Here is a 23415-nt window from a genome sequence, read left to right as displayed (position 1 = left end):
CAGGTTATTACAACAAAAATACCATAGAGTGGGTGGCTTAGACAACTATTTAGTTCTGGAGGCTGTGAAGTTCAAAGTCAAAGTGTTGGCTGATCTGATGTGTGGTCAAGTCCAACTTCCTGGCTTGTAGATAACTGTCCGCTCTCTCCTTTGCAAGGAGGAGAGTGAGAGAGAGAGTGCTCTCTTCTGTCTCTTCTTACAGAGCTACTAATTTCTTCATGAGGTTTTCACCTTATGACCTAATTAGCTCCCAAGGGCTTTACCCTCAGATACTATCACACTGAGGATTAGGGTTTCAACATACAAATTTGGGGGGAGGGGCACTATCATGTAGTCCTTAATAATTAAAATTAAATTTAAAACATTCTCAAAATCAAAATACATTGTAAAGAAAATGAATAGTCATGCCACAAGCTGGTAGAAAATACTTGTCATTACATGACAAAGGACTTGTATCCAGAAATATATAAAAACTTGATAATAAAAGACAATCCAATTTGTAAAAAAATGATCAAAGATCTTAAATAATTACAAGGGAAGACATAAGAATGGTCAATAAATAATATCAATAGTCATTGGGAAAATCAAATTAAAACTATAAGGATGTGCCATTTCACACCCACTAGAATGAATATAATTTTAAAGATTGACAATACCAAGTGTTGGTGAGGAAATTTTCCTAAATTTCTAGTAGGAAAACAAAATTAGAAAACTGTTTGAAGAATAGTTTGTCAGTTTCTCACTGACTGACAGTTTGTCAGTTTCTCAAACATACACCTATTCTATGACAAGAAATTCTATTCCTTGGAAGGAATTTCACTCCTTGGTATTTATCCAAAAAAATTGAAATAATGTTTCAAAAATTTTGGACAAGAATCTTCATAACAGCTTTTTCCTGAAAGTCCCAAATCAGAAAGAGCCAAAATAATCATCATTAATTGAAGGTATAAATGTATAGTAGTGCATTCATTGAAACCAAACTCTTCTCAATAGTATAAAGCAATGAATTAGTATGGACTTCCCTTGTGGCTCAGCTGGTAAAGAATCCACCTGCAATGCAGAAGACCTGGGTTCAGTCCCTGGGTTGGAAAGATCCCCTGGAGAAGGGAAAGGCTACCCACTCCATATTCTGGCCTGGAGAATTCCATGGACTGCATAGTCCATGAGGTCGCAAAGAGGTGGACACAACTGAGTGACTTTCACTTTCAACTTTTCAACAGTGAATTAGTATAGGTAACATGAATAAATTTTAAAAAGCACGTTGAGCAAAAAGAAGACAGATACAGAAGACTAACCTCTTTATGATTGCATTTATTGAAGTTGTAGAATAGATGGTAGAAATTAATACAGTGTAGCCTCTGGGAGGATCATTTGACTGCAGAAGGGCAGGAGGGAACTTTCTGAGATAATGGGAATGTCTGTCTCTTGACCATATGGTGTTTGTGGTTACAAGACTATAATCTGCATCAAAATTCAATGAATTGTACTCCCCAAATCTGTGCATTTTATTGCTTATAAATTATACATCAATTTGAAAAATGGAAAGGTTCAATAGTAGATGATTCACAAGTAAAGAGAAAAATCAGTGAATTGAAGGATAAAATTTCAGAATAAAGCATAGAGGCTCCAAAAAGATTGAAAATAAGAAATGAAGAGAATAGTGTGAGAAGTTCTTAAAATGTTCAGGTGGAGTCCAAGATAAAAATATAGAGAATGAGATAAAAGTACTTAAAGAAATAATGGCTGAGAATTTTCCAGAAAACATTTAAAATAAAAAAGGCCTTTCAGGTAAAGGAAGTCCAACAAATACCAACTGAGACAAATTGTATTTACTGTAGGTTCTGCTTTTGCATAACAGATCACTCCAAAATTTAATGGCTTAAAACAACAAGAATCCTGGTTGATCTCTCATGGTTTCTGTGGATCAGAGTTTGGGAGTGGTTCAGCTGGATGGTTCTGACTTAGCATCTCTCAGGAAGTTTCTGTCAAGTGTTGGCTGGGGCCACAGTCACCTGGAGGCTTAACTCAGGCTAGAGTATCCACATTCAAGGTGACTCAATCCTCTGGCTGGCAAACTAGTGTTGGCTGTTATTTGGGGACCTTAGTTGTTTTCCATATGAATCTTTCTCTTTCTGGATTGAACATCCTCGAGGCACGGTAGCTGGCTTTCCCCAGGATGAGTCATTTGAGAGACCTAGGAATAGCTACACTGCCTTCCAAGACTGGAAGTCACACTGGCACTTCCCTGTGTCTTCCGTTGGCCACATGGGGCCAGCCTGATTCACTGTGAGAGAGGTCACCTCTGAATACCAGGAGAAGGGGATCATTGAGACTGTGTTGGGTGTTGGCTATTATAATAAGGTGCAGAACCAAAACTAAGAGAAAGTTTTAAAAGCTATTGAAGAGAAATGACAGTTTGCACATAAAGAAGTAAAAATTATACTTTCAGTTGACATCTCAACAGCAACCATAGCAACCAGGATGCAATGGAATAATATCTTAAAATTTGGAGAGAAAATAGCTAACAAACTTGACTTACAAATCCAGAGAAATTATCTTTCAAGACGGGTGAAATAAAAGCATTTTTAAACAAAGATAAAGAGTTAACCACCTACATCCAAAGCATGTGCTTAAGGGAGACAGAAAATCCCTGATGAAAGGTTTGAGATGTAGTAGGGATTGGTGACTATAGAAAAATGGTAAACATGTGGTTAGATTTTTCCAAATTATGCTATAATGTAACAATTATCACTACTATGTAGTATTTAAAGTGAGAAAATGCTAAATAACTGAAAAACATGAGCGTGTAAACTGAGAGTAGGTGTAATTGGAATCAAAGTGGAAGAAGATGTCAATCATTTTAAAAGAAGGCAACAAAGGAGAACAGGAAGCCTCGAAAAAAAATCAAAGAGAAAACACTATCTGAAAGGAGAAGGAAATCTAATATATGTAAATAGACTTCACTTTTCAGATAAAAACCAAACACTGCCAAATAGATTTCAAAAATAAAAATCACCTACATGAGGTTTACAAGAGACAGACCAGAACATGAGGGTGCAGACAGGTTGAAATGAAAAGGATAGAAAAGAATCTGTCTGGGAAATATTCAACAAATTGAAAAACAGGTTTCATTATGTTGGTATCAGGGAAGAAGTATTTCTAGAGATAAAGAGGGATACCATATGATGATGAAGGGTTCATTTTACCATGATGATGTAAAAATCCTGATCTTTCAGTTACCTATGAAAATGCTTCAAAAGTAAGAAGCTGAATTTGACAGAACCCTTAAGGAGAAATGAACAACTGTAGGAAAATATGACTATACCTCTCACAGAAATTGAAAGAACATTCAGACTGAATATCACTAAAACTTTAGAAGATGTGTACAACACAATTAATCAACTTGATATAATTGATTTGTAGAATATTGTTCCCAATATTTACAGGATGCCATTTACCACATTTGATCATATACTGGATCATCAAGCAAGTTTCAGCAAATTAAAAAAAAATAGAAATTGGGCTGGCAGTCTAGCAGCGCTTCTTCTGCTGAAAGGTTCCTGAGGGGGTCGCACTAGAGATGAGGGCAGTGCAGTCTAGTGGTCTAGTGTCCAGCATGTCAGGAATGCACATCTGGGTGGACTGGGCAGCCCAGACTTGGACATTAATGAACTTGAGGATGAAAGACTCCTTAAAGGGTGACCTTGGCCTTATTCTTCAAATTTTAATAAGTGGCATTTTCATCTCCTTTTATCATTTCTTAGCAATATCAGTGAGAGGTCAGATATCTTAGGACTATAATAAAGAAAGGCTTCCTCCCACCCCCAGCAAAGACTAACCAGCTAAAGCCTGGAAAACAGACCTAAGTAGAAAAAGGTCTGGATTCTCAAAGTGTCTCTCTAGAGACTACAGAAGCTTGCTTTTTTATTTTAATTACAGAGAATGTGTTTTTATGAGGCATTAAGACTTAGCTCTACTCTTCTTCCCCGATTCATGATTGAGAATGCCACCCTGGTTCAGTCCCACAAGGAGCCCATGTGGTCAAAGCTGTCTCCATCAGGAAAAATACTAGGTAGAGATTAAGGATGAGCAGATACTACTAATGGACTAAGGAGATTCTTACATCACTGTCTCTTATCTGCCCATCTATTAGTTTCCTAAATTTTTCTTTCAAGGCCAAAGGAGAGCTGTTGAAGGTGATGGTGATCAAGTGCTCCTTCTGGTTATCATGATTGAATCAGAGGTGTTACAAGATGTAGGACAGCATTTAAAGAATTAAAAAATGACTTTGTTCTCAATCAAAGCAAAATTTATATAGTAGCTAGCTTTTTGCAGGAAAAAAAAAAAACTTGTATATAGTAGCTAGCCTTCTGCAGGAAAAACTTTGTTGTAATCCAATAAATCTCAGCTGTCTTTGATCAATAGATGTTCTGTATGATTACGCTATTAACTCATGGGAGCAATACACCTCGTGTGACCACTATTTCAAATCCTAAAAGATGATGCTGTGAAAGTGCTTCACTCAATATGACAGCAAATTTGGAAAACTCAGCAGTGGCCATAGGACTGGAAAAGGTCAGTTTTCATCCCAGTCCCAAAGAAAGGCAATGCCAAACAAAGAATGCTCAAACTACTGCACAATTGCTTCCATCTCACATGATAGAACAGTAATGCTCAAAATTTTCCAAGCCAGGCTTCAGTAATACATGAACCATGAACTTCCAGATGTTCAAGCTGGTTTTAGAAAAGGCAGAGGAACCAGAGATCAAATTGCCAACATCCGCTGGATCATCGAAAAAGCAAGAGAGTTACAGAAAGACATCTATTTCTGCTTTATTGACTATGCCAAAGCCTTTGATGGTGTGGATCACAATGAACTGTGGAAAATTCTGAAAGAGATGGGAATACCAGACCACCTTACCTGCCTATTGAGAAACCTGTATGCAGGTCAGGAAACAACAGTTAGAACTGGACATGGAACAACTGACAGGTTCCAAATAGAAAAAAGAGTATGTCAAGGCTGTATATTGTCACCTTGCTTATTTAACTTCTGTGTTGAGTACCTCATGAGAAATGCTGGGCTAAAAGAAACACAAACTGCAATCAAGATTGCTGGGAGAAATACCAATAACCTCAGATATGCAGATGACACCACCCTTATGGCAGAAAGTGAAGAACTAAAGAGCCTCTTGAAGAAAGTGAAAGAGGAGAGTGAAAAAGTTGGCTTCAAGCTCAACATTAAGGAAACTAAGATCATGGCATCTGGTCCCAATATTTCATGGCAAATAGATGGGGAAACAGTGGAAATGGTGGCTGACTTTATCTTCTTGGGCTCCAAAATCACTGCAGATGGTGACTGCAGCCATGAAATTAAAAGATGCTTGCTCCTTGGAAGGCAAGTTATGACCAACCTAGATAGCATATTAAAAAGTAGAGACATTATTTTGCCAACAAAGTCCGTTTAGTCAAGCTATGGTTTTTCCAGTAGTCATGTATGGATGTGAGAGTTGGACTATAAAGAAATCTGAGCACCGTAGAATTGATGCTTTAGAACTGTGGTGTTGAAGACTCTTGAGAGTCCCTTGGACTGCAAGGAGATCCAACCAGTCCATCCTAGCAGAGATCAGTCCTGGGTGTTCATTGGAAGGACTGATGTTGAAGCTGAAACTCCAATACTTTGGCCATCTGAAACAAATACTTTTGGCCATCTGATACTCATTGGAAAAGACCCTGATGCTGGGAAAGATTGAGGGCAGAAGGAGAAGCAGATGACAGAGGATGGCATGGTTGGATGGCATCACCAACTCAATGGACATGGGTTTGGATGGACTCCAGGAGTTGGTGATGGACAGGGAGGCTTGGAGTGCTGCAGATCATGGGGTCATAAAGAGTTGGACACGACTCAGCGACTGAACTGACTGATATAATCCTTAGTAGCTTATTCACTCATGTCCGACTGTAACCCCTTGGGACAACAGCCTGTTAGGCTTCTCTGTCCATGGGGATTCTCCAGGAAAGAATACTGGAGTGCGTTGCCATGACCTCTGCCAGGGGATCTTCCCAAACTCTGCGTTGAACCCAGGTCTCCCGCATTGCCGGCATATTCTTTACCACCAGAAAAGCTTATAGGTGGCAAAAAATAAAAGTTGATGTCACTAAAGGATGGTGAGGATATAGGGCTAAAGGAACTCCTAAACATTGCTGCTGGTGAAGGAGTTATTTTTATAGTACCTAAGGAAATTAACTTGAAAATGTGTAGTGAAGTTGAACATACTGTATCGTTGACCCAGAAGTTCTACCTTACACATGTCCAGTAAGCAAGATGGGAAATGATGCTAATAGAAACTTTTTTTTGTGATAACACACTAATAGATATAAGACAAATTTCCATCTATGGCATCATAATGGAAATCATTTTTCAAAAAAATTTAGAACATTCATAGCATGTTCTTTCAATGGTGTATGATACAGCAGTATAAACGTAGTACAATATGGGCTAAATTAAAAAATATAGTTTTAAGTGAAAAAAGGCAATTTGTCCAAGAACTGATGATTTACCTAAAAATTTTAAAAATAATAACTATATATCATTCTCCAGTATTCTAGCCTGGAGAATCCCATGAACAGAGGAGCCTAGCAGGCTACAGTCCATAGGGTTGCAAAGAGTTGGACATGACTGAAGCAGCTTCTAGAAGTATAGACTGGATCATGTAAGGATAATTAAATATGTGGGAAAATTAGAAGTGAAGGCAAGCAACTGATAAACACAAAAATCAGGGTAATGGTGACCTCTTGGCAAGGGGTAGGAAGACAGTGTGATAGGAGAACAGTGTGGCAGGAACAAAGAGTGCTTCTGTATCAGTTCTGTTCTAATTACTAAACTGGTGGTGGACACAGGGTTGTTTTTATTTTCATGCATTAAAATTTGCATATATGTCACATTGTTTTATATGTGTAAAATATTTCCTAACTTGGAAACTAAAAGTAATCATTGACTTTAACTGTGTACTTTTTGCCAGATCATTTTTAGCTGTACTTATTAAGTGACAGTGAAGCTTATCCCACCAATGTGCTTAACATATGTTGCTCCTTTTCCCGTAAAGATCTACTTACTCATGAATTTACATGTAATGGGAAGGTTACTTTGGACCCTGATTACAGTCTCATCTCAAGTTTCCATAACCTCCCTAGACTTTCATTTTGTCATCTTTAACATCGGCATATAGTCACTAATTCATTTTTGGTGAAGATTATACAAAAACATCATATTGAAACATTTAAAGGGTTATCGCTTTATTCAAATTCTTTCACCAAACACATGTTGAACATCTGTTGTGCTACAAATGCTGTAGGGGGTAAACAATTATTAGGATGCGATGCCTCTCCCCAGGGAGCTAGATTTATTCCAAGGCAACTAGAAGATGTTGCCAAAGGGGAGGTCACTGTGGAACAGAATCTGTTAAAGAACTGCGTAAGAGAAAGGAATTGGTTCTGTAAATTCAAGGAAGGTTTCAAAGAGGCAGTGTTATGTGAGATGAACCTCCGGTGATTTTATTTGGCTGAGTCAGGTCTCAGTTGTGACACAGGGGATCTTAGTCGCATCATGCAGGATCATTCGTTGCGGCCCATGGACCGTCTAGTTGTGGCATGCAGGCTCCAGAGCACTGGGGCTTCGTTGCTTCGAGGCATGGGGGCTCTTCGTTCCTCGACTAGAGATTGAACCTGCGTGCCCTGCATTGCAAGGTGGGTTCTTTATCACTGGACCACCAAGGAAGTCCGCAGTTTGATTTTTTTGTTTGCTCTCATGTATGCAAACCACCCCATTATCCTTTCTACTTTTGATTAAGCACTCAAACTCTTTCAGGGGAGTCACCAGAGCTCCAGAAAGAATGGGATGTTGCTGTGAAAGACTCATGCATCCCATACTTTTGCCTCTCTCATCCTCTGTTGCCTCAGTGGAAGCCGTCCACTCCTGTCCGTTTCAGTGGATGGACCTTGGTATCACAGGAACACGAAATCCTCTTTGGTTATTGGTGGACAGAATAAACAGATTCTATTTTACCCTTGTCTAGACTTGGGCAAAGAAAGTGCCCTGAAAACGCCACATAAATATTGTTTTTGGAATGTTGTGTCCCATGAATCATCTGGCTTAATTAGACTGGTCATTTTGTATCCTTTTTTTATTTATGTGACCAAGAGAACCAATATCTGACAAATTTTCTGTCCCAGAGAGAAACTTCTGGGAAAAAGCTAGCACTTACTGGATACCAGCTCCAACAAGCCACAGTGCTAATTTTTTTCCTTTTTTCTTTCTGAAAGAACCAATCATTGCTGTAGGTATAGAAACATCCTAGAACCTTCTGGTTTATTAAAACCTTCAGAGGCAATGTTTTTAAGCTTTCAGTGTAATGTTAAGTTGCCTTTCATAATGAGAATTTAATAGTGACAAGGGAAAACCTGAGTGTAGCTTCTCCAGAGATTCTTCTTAAAAGCTCAGTTCTTTAGGGGAAAAAAGCTTTTTTAAAAAGAGGAGGTCTCTATTTTCTTTTCCTCTAGAATGATCCTTTTGAAACATTAGTCATGTCATGCTCACCTCTAAGTCTGTTAATCCTCCAATGGCCTCCTAGAAAAAAAGTCTGAAGTTCTTTCTGTGGTTTACTGAGCCACTCCACAATTTTGCCCTCACTTCCTGCCTCTTCTCGTCACACACTATGGCCCAGCCACAGTGGCCTTCTTGCCAATCCTTGATCTTCACCACGCATGTTCCCGAAGGCTAGGGCCTTGGTGCTAGCTCTTTATCTGTCAGGATCACTCTTGCTCAGATTTTTAACAGAGCTCTCATTTTTATTTCATGCAGATTTCTGCTCAAATCTGCATAAATGCCCTCCCCAGAGAGGCTTTTCTGATCACCCTGTTTAGAGTGTAATTTATATTGATCTCAGTACCTATTTATATGTTTCTCCATAGCATATGTTACTATCTGGTAATATTATGTATGCTATTATATATTGTCAAAATTTTAATTGAAGTATAGTTGATTTACAATGTTGTGTTAGTTTCAGGTGTACAGTAAGGTCATTTTGATTTTTTCAGATTCTTTTTCCTTGTAGGTTATTATAAAATACTGAGTAGAGGGCTACACAGTAGAGAACTTATAGGGAACTTGTCGGGAACAATAAGGAGATCCTTATTGGTTATATGATAATATATTTTTATTTATGTTTTCTTTCTTTCTCTTAAATGTAAACTCTAAGAAGATTGGGGGTTTTGTCTGTACCCTAGTGTTTGGTACATAGTGGTTTTCTATAAATATTCATTGAATAAAGGAAAGAACTTACATTTCTGTTGCCTAGAAGAGAAAGGGTTAAATAAAAGTTTGAGGCTTTATGGTGGTGTCCATGCTGGTTCAAGAGAGAGGTAGTATGGATTTTTATAGAAAATACACAGAGCTTCACATCAGAAGATCTGGAAACTTCTATTTGTCACCTCACTTTAGAGAGGTCTGAGTGTCTATTTTCTCCAACCAGATGGTTTAGACTAAAGCTACTAAGATCAAAGGAGATAAACAAAGTGGGAAATTTTCATAAATCTTAAATTTTAATGTAATTACTTCCATCTCTTTCAATTAGTATGTAAGTACAAAAGCAAAACCAGATACTCAAATTAAAATGTATCACTTTTAAAAATGTATCTTCAGTATCTAATGAACTTTCAGTCATCATTAAAAGGAAAACTTACTTGCAATTTAAAAAATGAGTTGAAAGGCTGTTATAAAACAACAAAATATAATATTTCCATATGCATTCGTGAAAATGCAGTTATAAGCATTGTTTTCTTGTCTCCTAAATTTGTCTTTTAAAAAATTAGCTAGGATTTTCATATTGGTTCTTCCTCTCAGGAGTAAGTAGATATGCTAGTCTCAACAAGTTGCAAATTTTAATTTCATAATATTCCCAGCCATCTGTTAGGTATAATCATTGTGAGTCCTTTTGGATAGATGAAAGAAAACAGTTAAAACCTGCTTCAAATTAGGTTGTTTAAATTCCCTCTTTCTAATAAGGCAATATTAGGGAAAATTTCTAATACATAAAAAAAAGCATTAGTAAAAAAATCAATTTCTAAGAGATTTTTAAAAGTAAGACAAATATTTTAAATATTAATACTTGAATAAAGAAATGAGGGCTGGATTTTATAGTTGACAGATTCATGTTTTTTTTAAATGAGGGCCTATTTTGATGTTAACTTGATTTATTTAATTTTTTTAGTCAAGATTACTGCCACATTATTGAGATAGTCCATGTGTAATGAAGCTATTAAAATATGCATGCTGAAGCCCATAATTTGTGTGTGTTTACTTGAGGGTGGTGGAGGGTGGTTTTACTAAAATAATGTCTGTATGTATTTGGAGATGAAAGGTACATGCGAAGTCACCCCTGTGGAAGGAAACCAACTGTTTGTTTTGCAGGGCAGGACTTCAGTCATATACACAGCCTCGATTCAAAGAGTGGGTCTTCTGTGCTCCAGTCTTATTTCCAGTCTCTATTCTGTGCACAGAATTCATTGAATAGAGTCTCAGAGAAGTGGAGGGACCTATTCTGAAAAGACAGATGAGGGCCGTGCCCATGCATCACCCTGGGAGAGTTCCCAGTGCTCAGTCGGCACTGAGCTCAGATGTCAGCTCCTAATGGCATCTTCCCCAGCCATCCTCTCCCTGACGTTCTGGAAGTCCATGTCTTTGGGCTCTCTGAGTTTATACTTCGCATCATCTTCTGTATCTTGTCTCACGTGGCGTTTTATTATTCTTACATGTCTGTTTAAGCAATCCCAGTACTCCGAAGTTCTTCTAGTCCACTTTGTATCTATAGCACAGAGCTTGGCCGATTGTAAGTGCTGACTGTATTTTTTTCAGAATAAATAAGTCAATCCAAGTGCTACCCATCGCCCACCACCCTGAGAGGGACTGAGGGTGTCAGAGTCCAGCCAAAGTTGAGATGGGATGATCCTGGCTTTTACTTCCGACTCCCAGCATTTAGAAGGTGCAGGCATTGTGCACAAAGGTTTTTAAGACTGTCTAGAATTTTAAGCCCTCAACAATGGTTCCTTTTCCAAATCCTCAATTTCCTTTTATGATATGAAGTGCACAAGGGTCAGTCACTTTCCCCTTCTCTTCTTTTCCTAATGAATACCACTGTTGATACTGAAAATGACTGGTCTGCTTGCCCTGAACATCACCTTGGTTGCAAGGATCTCCCCTTCCTAAAGGGCTTCCCAGGTGGCACTAGTGGTAAAGAATCCACCTGCCAATAAGAGACGCAGCTTCCATCTATGGGTCGGGAAAATCCCCTGGAGAAGGAAATGGCAACCCACTGCAGTTTTCTTGCCTGAGAAATCCCATGGACAGAGGAGCTTGGTGGGCCACATAAAATCCATGGGGTCTCAAAGAGTTGGACACGACTGAGTGACTGAGCACAGCACACAGCCCCTTCCTAAACCAACCCTCTTGTCCTCTAGGAGTCCTGGGTGTAGAGATGTGTGCATGGGACTTTCTCCAGTGTAATGAGGTTTACCCTTGGCCCTGAATGAGAGGGTCAGTGTTTGTGTGTATGTGTGTGTGGTGTGAAGGGGAGGGTGGAGGCAAAGAAAGAAGACTGAAGAAGTTAAAGTGAAAGTTGCTCAGTTGTGTCCAACTCTTTGCGACCCCCTGGACTGTACAGTCCATGGAATTCTCCAGGCCAGAATACTGGAGTGGGTAGCCTTTCCCTTCACCAGGGCATCTTTCCAACCCAGAGATCGGACCCAGATCTCCCACATTGCAGGCAGATTCTTTACCAGCTGAGCCACAAGGGAAGCCCAAGAATACTGGAGTGGGTAGCCTATCCCTTCTCCAGTGGATCTTCTTGATGCAGGAATCGAACAAGGGTCTCCTGCCTTGCAGGCAGATTCTTTACCAGCTGAGCTATCAGGGAAACCCTTAAGAAGTTAAAGGGAGACTTAAAGAAGAATGTGAGTTTTATGGTCTCTGAAGATTTCTTTGATCTTTTCCAGGTTGACTTTGGATTTGCTAAGAAAATAGGATCTGGACAGAAAACATGGACTTTCTGTGGAACTCCAGAGTATGTAGCTCCAGAAGTCATTCTCAACAAAGGACATGACTTCAGTGTGGATTTTTGGTCCCTGGGAATTCTAGTATATGAGCTCCTAACGGGCAAGTAAGTACCTTCAAGTTGTGTTCAGCCTCTTCTTCAGAGAACTGCAAAAATAACTTACTCATGGTTTTATATATATATATATATATATATATATATATATATATATATATATATATATATAATGTATGTAAGAATTTAGCATTTTGGAAGTGTTTTTGGTTAAGCATGATGCCTTTTCCTCTTCACATTATGTCCTATATAGCATGCTTTCTAGGTTATAACATGGTGAAAATATTCAGGAAGGTACAGCAAAGGAGTACAAAACTGCTATAGTTTACCTGGAAGGGCTCCCCAGGTGGCACTTGTGGTAAAGAACCCTCTTGCCAATCCAGGAGACAAAGAGATACGGGTTCGATCCCTGGATTAGAAGGATCCCCTGGAAGAGGGCATGGCAACCCACTCCAGTATTCTTGCCTGGAGAATCCCATGGACAACAGAGCCTGGGAGGTTACAATCTATAGGGTTGCAAAGAGTAGGACACAACTGAAATGACTGAGCACTCATGAATGCACCTAGAGGGGCAAGTTGTTATTATAGATACTCTATAAAGTATAATTAATACTTTATATACTTTTATATTAAGTATAATTTTACTTAATATATACTTTTATATAGTTCAGTTCAGTCACTCAGTCATGTCTGACTCTTTGCGACCCCATGAATCACAGCACACCTGGCCTCCCTGTCCATCACCAACTCCCAGAGTTCATTCAAACTCATGTCCATCGAGTCGGTGATGCCATCCAACCATCTCATTCTCTGTCGTCCCCTTGTCCTCCCGCCCCCAATCCTTCCCAGCATCAGAGTCTTTTCCAGTGAGTCAACTCTTCGCATGAGGTGGCCAAAGTATTAGAGTTTCAGCTTTGGCATCAGTTCTTCCAATGAACACCCAGGATTGATCTCCTTTAGAATGGACTGGTTGGAGATATATATATAACTATATACTTTTATATTAAGTATAATTAATACTTAACTATAACTTCACTATATTAAGTGAAGGTTTGAGGACTTCATTATCAAAATAAAAAAGATAATTGAAGTTGTGGGCTGTTATTATTTCCTCATATATTTTTTCAGTTGAGAAAATATCAGATGTATTTCCATTAAATCCATTGATCAATTAAATTTAATCATATTCTTCCATCTTCCCAATAAATCATTAACCAGAAATGCTAAGAGAAGGAAACGTTGCTGGATTTAAATTTTAATGACCTTGTCAACTGCTTTCTGGAGGTGCTGATGAACAGAGAAGACTTAGCAGGAGTTTCACAAGTTAAAATTGGATTGTCATTCCTGAAGTGATAAAGAGCTGTATATTAATGAATTCAGGGTCCCAAATAGCCATGCCCGCACACACAAACTTATGCACATGTGTGCACAGACACATATTACCTCACATTTGTAAAGCCTTTGACAGCTTACAAAGCACTTACATCTGTTTTGTCTAGTTTTGTTTTCACAAACTTATATGAAAGTTAAAGCAGGAATTTTTGTTCTCTTAAGGTTTAAATTTGTATTATGATTATTTTATGATTTAAATGTTATGGATTAGAAGACTGGGTCAGAGATCTACTCACTAAGACCTGGGATTTAATCTCAGGTCTTCTGACTCCAAATGAGAAATGTTTTTTAGCAAACACATGTGCCTTATACAAATGAGTTTTTAGTATAATGCATGGATGTACCCACAGCACTCAGGTCAGTTTTCTACCTCCATTTATCATTAACTGATTTGGTCATCCTTTTAAGCCTTTACAACCAAATATCCTCAGTCTTGATTTCAGGGAGGATTTGCATATGGAATGGCATCAGAAATGGTGGAATGAGCCCAGTTCAGGGGATTCAAGGCTCAACACATACTTTACCAAAGGAGAGTTTCCTGGAATCTTCTTGAACTTTATACACTGCAAATTTCAGCGTTGGATTATGTGTGGCTCTGTTCTTTATCCTTGTCTGCATGAAAGATTATTTGATATTATCTGTAATATCAAATATTTTCAAATATTCATTGCTTAAGATTTTGAAGGGAAGAAGAGAAAAATGTCCTGGTAGTAATTCAGAGGGAAAATTGCTTATGGTCTCAGGACACAAGGATTTCTGTTTCAAGAATTGGTTTTCTTGTCTCTGGAAAATAAGTCAGCTGCATTTCTAACAGATACATGACAGCTCTTGTAGGTACCTGGAGAATATACATTTCAGTCTTCATCAGCTGGAATACATTGTTACAAGAAGTGTGGAAATAAAGTGAGGGAATAAGAAATGGGGAATGATTCTCAATAATTTGGAATTGCCAAAATGGTCTTGAGTTGTCCTAAAGAAGTTGAGAGTGGGGGATGGGTGGGAGGGAGATTCAAGAGGGAGGGGGATATAAGTATACTTACAGCTGATTCAAGTTGTTGTACAGCTTGTACAACGAACACAACATTGTAAAGCAAGTATCCTCCAATTAAAAATAAAATAAAATATGAAAAAAGTTGAGAAATCATTTTTATAAAGCTTTTCTGGGATAGGGTATGGGGGCAGTTCATTTTAAATGCCCTAAAGTTGGAGGGACTGATGCTAAAGCTGAAACTCCAATACTTTGGCCACCTCATGAGACGAGTTGACTCACTGGAAAAGACTCTGATGCTGGGAAAGGTTGGGGGCGGGAGGAGAAGGGGACGATGGAGAATGAGATGGCTGGATGGCATCACCGACTCTGTGGACATGAGTTTGAGTGTACTCCGGGAGTTGGTGATGGACAGGGAGGCCTGGCGTGCTGTGATTCATGGGGTCGCGGAGAGTCGGACACGACTGAGCGACTGAACTGAACTGAACTGAAAGTCAGGAGGTAAATGAAGATAAGCAAAGAACTGAAAAACCAAACCAAAACAAAACACTACCTACTTGTAAATATATAAATAAGTTGAAGATGTTAAAGCAATGTTTTTTGTTTCCTACATCTTTTTATTTACGAGTGAAACATAGATTATTGAAAAGTCAGTGTACCAAGCTTGTTTCAAGTTTATTACAAAGAGGGGGAGCTCTCAGTATCCTACCGTCTCAGGCGTGACTAAAATACGGCAGAGTTGTTTGTGAAAATCATCTTTAATTTTCAAAAATTAAATGACACAACAGCGTAGGTATGAAAGTGATTTTAAAAGCAGAGTCTATGCATTACCATGTTACCCAAATTCAGTGGTTCATTCCCAATGCTTTCTTTTTTAAAAAATTAATTTATTTTTTATAGTTAGAGATACTTTATAATATTGTAGCGGTTTTTGCCATGCATTGCCATGAATCAGACACGGGTGTACATGTGTCCCCTCGTGTCTCACCCCCTCCTTCCTCCCTCCCCATCCTATCACTCTGGGTTGTCCCAGTGCACCAGCTTTGAGTGCCCTGTTTCATGCATCGAACTTGGACTGGTCATCTGTTTCACATATGGTAATAAACGTGTTTCAATGCTATTCTTTCAAATCATCCCACCCTCACCTTCTCCCACAGAGTTCAAAAGTCTGTTCTTTATATCTGTGTCTCTTTGGCTGTCTCGCATACAGGATCGTCATTACCATCTTTCTAAATTCTATATATATGCCTTAGTATACTGTATTGGTGTTTTTCTTTCAGACTTACTTCACTCTGTATGATAGGCTCCAGTTTCATCCACCTCATTAGAACTGACTCAAATGCATTTTTAATACCTGAATAATATTCCATTGTGTATATGTACCACAACTTTCTTATCCATTCGTCTTCCAATGGACATCTAGGTTGCTTCCATCTCCTAGCTATTGTAAACTTTCTTACTCATTGTTGCAACAGTACCTTGAAATACTCTCTTTTCTGTCCCCATGCTAGAGTCTCCAGTTCAGTGTCTGTTGCTGGATCTTTCTTGTCGTCCTGACCTCAGGTCACTTCAGTCCGTGACCTGTTTTCTACCTATTCACTCCTTGGGTGATAACATCAAGTCCCCTGGCCATAAATGCCGTCTAAGGACTCCTCAGAACTACACCTCCAGCCCTAGGCTCTTCCCTGAATGCCAGACTCCTAAGTTCAACTGTTTGCTTAGCATCTCTATTTGGATGTTCAAGACATAACTCTTGATTCTCTTCTTTATAACCTGCTCTGCATCTGGTACTCCCAGCCCACTCCAGTCTTAGTAAAAATAGCTCAGTTCCATAGATCAAAACGCTTTGTGCTTAGTCACTCAGTCACTCAGTCATGTCCGACTCTTTACGATCCCATGGACTGTAGCCCGCCAGGCTCTTCTGTCAATAGGGATTCTCCAGGCCAGAATACTGGAGTGGGTTGCCATGCCCTTCTCCAAGGAATCTTCCCAACCCATGGATCAAACCCAGGTCTCCTGCATTGCAGGTGGATTCTTTACCAGCTGAGCTACCAGGGAAGCCCCAAAACACTTTAGCATCATTCTTGAATCCTTGCTTTCTCCTGCATACACATTAGCAAATCCTATTGCAAATCATGTTGACTTCACCTTCGAAATAATCTGGAATCCAATCACATCTCCACCTTCATCACTACTGTTCTAGTCCGGGCTACCAGCCCTGCCTTCCCCCACCACTAGAACCATCACAGTTTATTTTCAACACATTTTTGTTTTGTTTTTTTCTACCTTTTGGTCATACCACCTGGCATGCAGGATCTTTGTTTCCTGACCACTAATTGACTCCACGACCCCTCCGGCGGAAGCATGGAATCTTAATTACTGAACCACCAGGGAAGTCCATCAACACATTTTTAAAACCTTGCTTTGGGTTTTGTAAATTAGAACATATTCCCAGGTCCTTCCCATAGCCCACTAGGTCTATACAGTCATGTGACCCTCATCTCTTATCCTCTTGTCCTGCTTACTGACTCCACCAGCAACACTGCCCTCGCTGTTCCAAGAATAACCCATGTCCACTCCTGACTCCTTGCTGTCTTGGAATTCTTTGTCTACAAGAGAACAGTGTGATTCATTCTCATCTCTGCTCAAATGTCAGCATATGAGAGAGGCTTAGTGGATTGCCATTTTCTTCTCCAGGGCATCTTCCCGACCCAGGGATTAAATCCATTCTTCTGCCTTGGCATGTGGGCTCTTTACCACTGCACCACCAGGGAAGCCCTTTTACTATCCGTTGTGTCTAAAAACATCACACCCCTCTCTCACTCTATGTCTTCCCCTTTATTTTTCTTTTTAGTGATTATCACCACTCGATCAATTGCCTCCATGTCTATGTGTGTATGTGTGTATTTTAAGTGGTATTCAAGTAATGAGATTATTTTCTATCATATGTGCAGGTTTTCTATAAAACAACCTATGAGAGAGAGGGAAGGAGGAAAAGAGGCAGGGTGGAATATTGGTTGTAAATGTGTCTCAGATGTGGGTCCTAATGTCCTATTTTGGCTTTTCTCTAGCCCTCCTTTTTCTGGGATTGACCAAATGATGACCTACAATCTGATTCTCAAAGGCATTGAAAAAATGGATTTTCCCAGAAAGATAACAAGACGACCTGAGGATCTGATTCGGAGGCTTTGCAGGTGAGAATGACTATTAAAAATCCTTTGTTCTTAGGGAAAGTGTGAAGGCTTCTTATTTCTGCTGCCATTTTAAAGTTAGATATGCATTTACCTATAGTACTTTTCTATGTAGCTAGATTATATTTAAAGAAAATAATTTCTACTTTGGGCTTCCCAGGCGGATAGTGGTAAAGAATCCGCCTGCCAATGCAGGAGATGTAAGAGACACAGGTTTGATCCCTGGGTTGGGAAGATCCCCTGGAGGAGTGCATGGCAACCCACTCCAGTATTCCTGGAGAATCCCATGGACAGAGGAACCTGGCAGTTCATAGGATTGCAAAGAGTCAGATATGACTGAAGTGACTTAGTATGCACCTACATATTTTCTATTTTATGGTCTGTACTAGGAGTTTGAATTTCCTTCATATGATAGAACCACAGTACCTTCTTATAGTTTAAAAGTTATCCAGATTGTTCAGGTTATCTTTGAGAATCATCTTTGTCTGTTTTAGAGAAAAACAAAACCACAAAACTTACTGTAATGAAGAAGTAATTTATAGCCTCCGTTATTTTGAGAGAAAATCAGTGGTGATGATAAAGTGTTGCTATATGCCCTCTTTCAGCCTTCAGTTTTTTAAAAAAATACTCCTCTGACCTTATTGCAAATTACTGCAGATTTCTATTTAACATTAAAAGTAATTTGTTTGAGAATGGAAGACTTCTAGAATTTTGTTTAAACTTAATTTTGTTGGTTTTTAAAAACATTTTGAACATTTTTTGCACATACGAACTTTCAAAAGTGCATGAAAATTTAGTAAATTTAGGACATGAAACCTTGCTCCTGGCTGCCCACAGAAATTTCTTCATGTTTCTAAAATTTTAACTCCATTGTAAATGATTCTCTAAAGCTTTCCTTGGTCTTCTTAGCAAAATTGGTAAGATATAATAGCATCCTCCTATTCTCCTAAGCATTTATACATAGCTCATTTAAAGCACTGGGATATATACCTGTCTATATATAAATATCTATATCTAAGTATCTATCTATAGATATATAGAGAAAGTGAAAGTCGCTCAGTCATGTCTGACTCTTTGTGACCCCATGGATGATACAGTCCATGGAATTCTCTAGGCCAGAATACTGGAATGGGTAGCCTTTCCCTTCTCCAGAGGAATCTTCCCAACCCAGGGACTGAACCCAGATCTCCCGCATTGCAGGCAGATTCTTCACCAGCTGAACCACAAAGGAAGCCCATATATAGCCTATAGCTATATACTGGGATATATAGATACATATATTCATATTTCTGACTGTAATTGGACTGTGGCTTCTCCAGAGAGGGCATATGTTTTCTGTCTCCCTATACACAAATATGCCTGGTTTATACATATTACTGACACAATGAATGAATGGATAAAGAAAAAGCATTAAATTTTAATGTAAAATTCACTCAAGCATAACTATTATGAGCTGACTTAAAATTTTTTTTGTAGGCAAAATCCAACAGAAAGACTGGGAAATCTGAAGAATGGAATCAATGACATTAAGAAACACAGGTACATATTTCTCTGCCCAGAAAATATAGAAATATTTTTAAAATGTGGTCATCTTGAAGCTTTTCTCAGTATGCTGCAAAGAGCCCTCCCCAGACACTGTTTATCCTTTTTGGTGCTTTATTTCTTTCTCATCTGTGTTGTACTAGCTGCAGTTACAATGATCAATCTCAATGTGATTTCGCCAGTGCTGGAAATTCCTATCATGTATGGATGAAGTTACAAAACAAATCACAAAATTACATATGCAGGTTATAGCAACTTAGCTTTTTATCTGCTGCTATCTTTATTATTTTCTGATATTATCTTGGATTCTGTAAAGGAATCAAGTTCTGATTTTTATATTTGATTTGCCTTTAAAATAGGATATTATCATTGCTATCCATATTCAAGAGAATGGGTTAACTAAACCAACTATTAAATAGCCTTCTATTTCAGTTTAATTGGTATTATACATTAATTTTAAACATAATTTTCCTTTGACTAGCTCTCCACATTTTATTTTATTATTATTATTTTTAAATTTATTTTAGTTGGAGGCTAATTACTTTACAATATTGTAATGTTTTTTGCCATACACTGACATGAATCAGCCATGGGTTTACATGTGTTCCCCATCTTGAACCCCCCTCCCACCTCCCTCCCCATCCCATCCCTCTGGGTCATCCCAGTGCACCACCCGGAGCACCTGTCTCATGCATTGAACCCATTGGCGATCTGTTTCACATATGATGATATACATGTTTCAATGCTATTCTCTCAAATCATCCCACCCTCGCCCTCTCCCACAGAGTCCAAAAGTCTGTTCTATACATCTGTGTCTCTTTTTCTGTCTCACATATAGGGTTATTGTTACCATCTTTCTAAATTCCATATTTATGCATTAGTATACTGTATTGGTGGTTTTCTTTCTGGTTTACTTCACTCTACATAATAGGCTCCAGTTTCATCCACCTCATTAGAACTGATTCAAATGTATTCTTTTTTAATGGTTGAGTAATATTCCATTGTGTATATGTACTACAGCTTTCTTATCCATTCATCTGCAGATGGACATCTAGGTTGCTTCCATGTCCTGGCTATTATAAACAGTGCTGCGATGAACATTGGGATACACATGTCTCTTTCAATTCTGGTTTCTTTGGTGTGTATGCCCAGCATGGGATTGCTGGGTCATATGGCAGTTCTATTTCCAGTTTTTTAAGAAATCACCACACTGTTCTCCATAGTGGCTGTACTAGTTTGCTTTCCCACCAACAGTGTAAGAGGGTTCCCTTTTCTCCACACCCTCTCCAGCATTTATTGCTTGTAGACTTTTGGATAGCAGCCATTCTGACTGGTGTGAAATGGTACCTCATTGTGGTTTTGATTTGCGTTTCTCTGATAATGAGTGATGTTAGCTCTCCACATTTTAAAGTCTCATATTGTACTTTACTTTTTTGGGTAAGGTACGTTGATTTCCACAAAACCTCAAACCATGTTTTATCCTTATGTAATAATCTAATATGCACCTCTTCAGGTCTGTGAATTTCTAAAACTGGCCTTTAAAACCATCAATAACCTCCACAACATAAAATCTCTGATTTGTTTGCATAAGTGGAAGTTCAAGCCTTGGAGTTTTTGTTTGTTTGTTTGTTTTTAATCTGGCCTGGCTAAATCCTGCCATCCTCAAGATGTTTTGCTTTTGTGCTTGATTTACAAATAGAGACTATCACTTCTTGATAGTACAAAAAAAATAAATTTGAGAATTTCATTTTTGAAAACCTTTGAGCACACTGCTGTGTTCACTTTCAGAGAGAAAACACCTCTCAATATTTTATTTCTCTCTGGATGTTTTTACTGAAGAATTAGAGGCAAATCACCACGGGGTGAAAATAAAGGGAGAGATGCTGCTGAATAGAAACACTGTCCATTTTTCTGAACAGTAGTGGTGCAGCTCAAAAAATATCCCTGGGCTGCCAACTCTGCTCTATCTATTCATGAGCTTTCTTGAAATAAAGCCATGTATTCAACATTGTAAATTCATATTGGGCTCTTCCGTAAGGAGTCAGGATATATCAGGAAGAGAGTGGGGAGCAGGGACGAGATGGAGACAGACAGACACATCTGTGGATTTCAGAGACATCAAAATGCTTAGAGTATTTTACTGTTCTTTAGTCTTAGAGCCTTTGGATTGTCTTCAGTGTAAAGTTTATTATTTATCTTAGATTCCAATTTATCTCTCTTCCTACATGCTATTATCACAGTTTCTTCTCTCATGATAAAAAGACACATAAATATACCATTCTTAGTGAACAAACAAAAGTCCCCGTCAATTAAAGTCCCTCTTCAGTGTATTGTCCTCTTTTGTCTCATTAAAGAAGTGTCTTCATGGTTGCTCTGCGGTAGCTGGAAAATAGAAGTGATATAATTGTTAACAGGTTCCAGTTTTATCTCGAGTTTCTCATTTACCTGAGGCTCATTTAAATGTAACTGTCAAATTGGAATTTTATGCACATGCAAATTGATGCTAAAGGATTTTCTCACTTTAGTGTGGTAATGAAGAATTTTGAATTTCCTTCCCCGTAGGGATTAATTTGCCCAAGTGTTTTAACAGACAGGGTGTTCTTTGCCAAGTAGCTGAAGCATCCGTGTGTAGGGCAGAGTTCACTAAGATGTACCAAATTTACACAGTGCCTTCTGGTGAGCCCAGGGAGCTTAAAACCATTATTTCATCTTATTTTCATAGTGCTTCTTAAGATACAAAGCTGGGGCATGTGGGGCTGAAAAATAGATCTCTCTCTGCTTTCAAATAGGAGTTTTCTAGAACCTTCTGTAAGTCTCCAAGGCATATATAGCTTCTCTACCCAGGATATTCTTGGATTTTTTTTTTTTTTTAGAAAACATTCTTTCTGGGCTTCCCTGGAGGTCCAGTGGTTACGACTCCATGCTTCCAATGCAGGGAGCACAGGTTCAATCCCTGGCCAGGTAACTAAGATCCCCACAAGTCACACATCTCTGCCTAAATAAATAAATGAAACAAAATTTTTTCTAAAATTTGCTATCATATTTTCCAACACCTCTCTAAAGTAAAACATTTTTTTTTCTTAGAAAGCCATTTACTTCAATTTTGTTTTTAAAAACAAGACAGTTAAACATGCTCCATTGTCAAATGTTTGTCCAGTCTGTGTTAAATCACCTTTCCTAAAAATAGAGTTCCTCTCTCTCCTTTTTGTGAGTTAACTTATTAACTAGGTACCAGTCATGTCTGTCTGAAAAGAGGGATAATATATTTGTAGGGTACAATTAAATCTTTCCTACTAGGTCCAGGAGTAATTTGTTTCCAGTGTCATAATGTTACCTTTAATATTTCGAGTCTCTAGAATTTTAGTCTCAAGAATAGCTACAAGTCTTCTAAAAATGAAGAAGCAATTTATGTGCAGTTGCTGCTAATATTTCTTTAGTGAATATTTTTCACACACTAGTGCATGCTGCCCCTTGGATTACTTAAAATGTGGTTAGTGTCAAAAAGGCCAAGTGTTAAGTGAATAACCACTCATGTTAGGTAAATATTGCCATAAGTCAAATTGTAACAAGTACTCAACAAGAAATGCATAGGCTCTTTGATTCAGTGGAGTAACAGTAATGATTTTTATTAATATTTATGGAGTAGCTTCTGGGTAGAGAGCATTGTAAAATATGTGAAAAGTAATTGTGGCAGACTTTGGTGGTAAAAGAAAAGAATCCACAGAACTGTGTGCCCAGAAATCCCTAAAAATGGAGCCTCAGTCTGTCCAAAGAAGCTGATGGGTGGATCAAGCAGAAGACTTCTGTGGTTTTGCAGCAAGGACAGGGGAAGTCAAACAGCTAGCTCTGCTGTCTGACTCTCACTCTTTGCTTAAAGATGCAGCAGCTTAGATAAAAATGGCACTTTGGGTGAAGAATGACACGGCATCTGAAATGGAATGTACTAGAGCCGGCCCTCTGTTTTTCATACTTTTTCTCTTGCTAGGCTTAGACTTAGGATGGGAGATCCAGTCAAGGAGTGACCCCAAACCAATTCCACGAGTGGGAAGAGATTGAAAAAGGTAGAAAAATGTAACTGTGGGTCCAGTTGACAGACATGTGTGAAGGTCTCATAAAATCTCCCAGCCTGCCTTCTCACACCTCC

General features: G+C 38.6%; 1 protein-coding gene across 2 annotated transcripts in view; it reads left to right on the top strand.

Annotated features, from left to right (window-relative positions):
• PRKG2 (protein kinase cGMP-dependent 2) overlaps positions 1-23415 on the top strand; it is a 114792-nt gene that overhangs the window by 76696 nt on the left and 14681 nt on the right. For both annotated transcript variants that reach the window (XM_055434525.2, XM_088836098.1), the window contains 3 exons: positions 12046-12209; positions 17610-17732; positions 19206-19268. In XM_055434525.2, the coding sequence (XP_055290500.2) occupies positions 12046-12209; positions 17610-17732; positions 19206-19268 (350 nt within the window). The remainder of the gene's footprint in view (positions 1-12045; positions 12210-17609; positions 17733-19205; positions 19269-23415) is intronic.

This window comes from Moschus berezovskii, chromosome 5 (assembly GCF_049115385.1).
Source record: "Moschus berezovskii isolate FMDL1 chromosome 5, NW_MosBer_1.0, whole genome shotgun sequence".
Taxonomy (NCBI): Eukaryota; Metazoa; Chordata; class Mammalia; order Artiodactyla; family Moschidae; genus Moschus; species Moschus berezovskii.
This window is presented reverse-complemented; position numbering and strand designations above follow the sequence as displayed.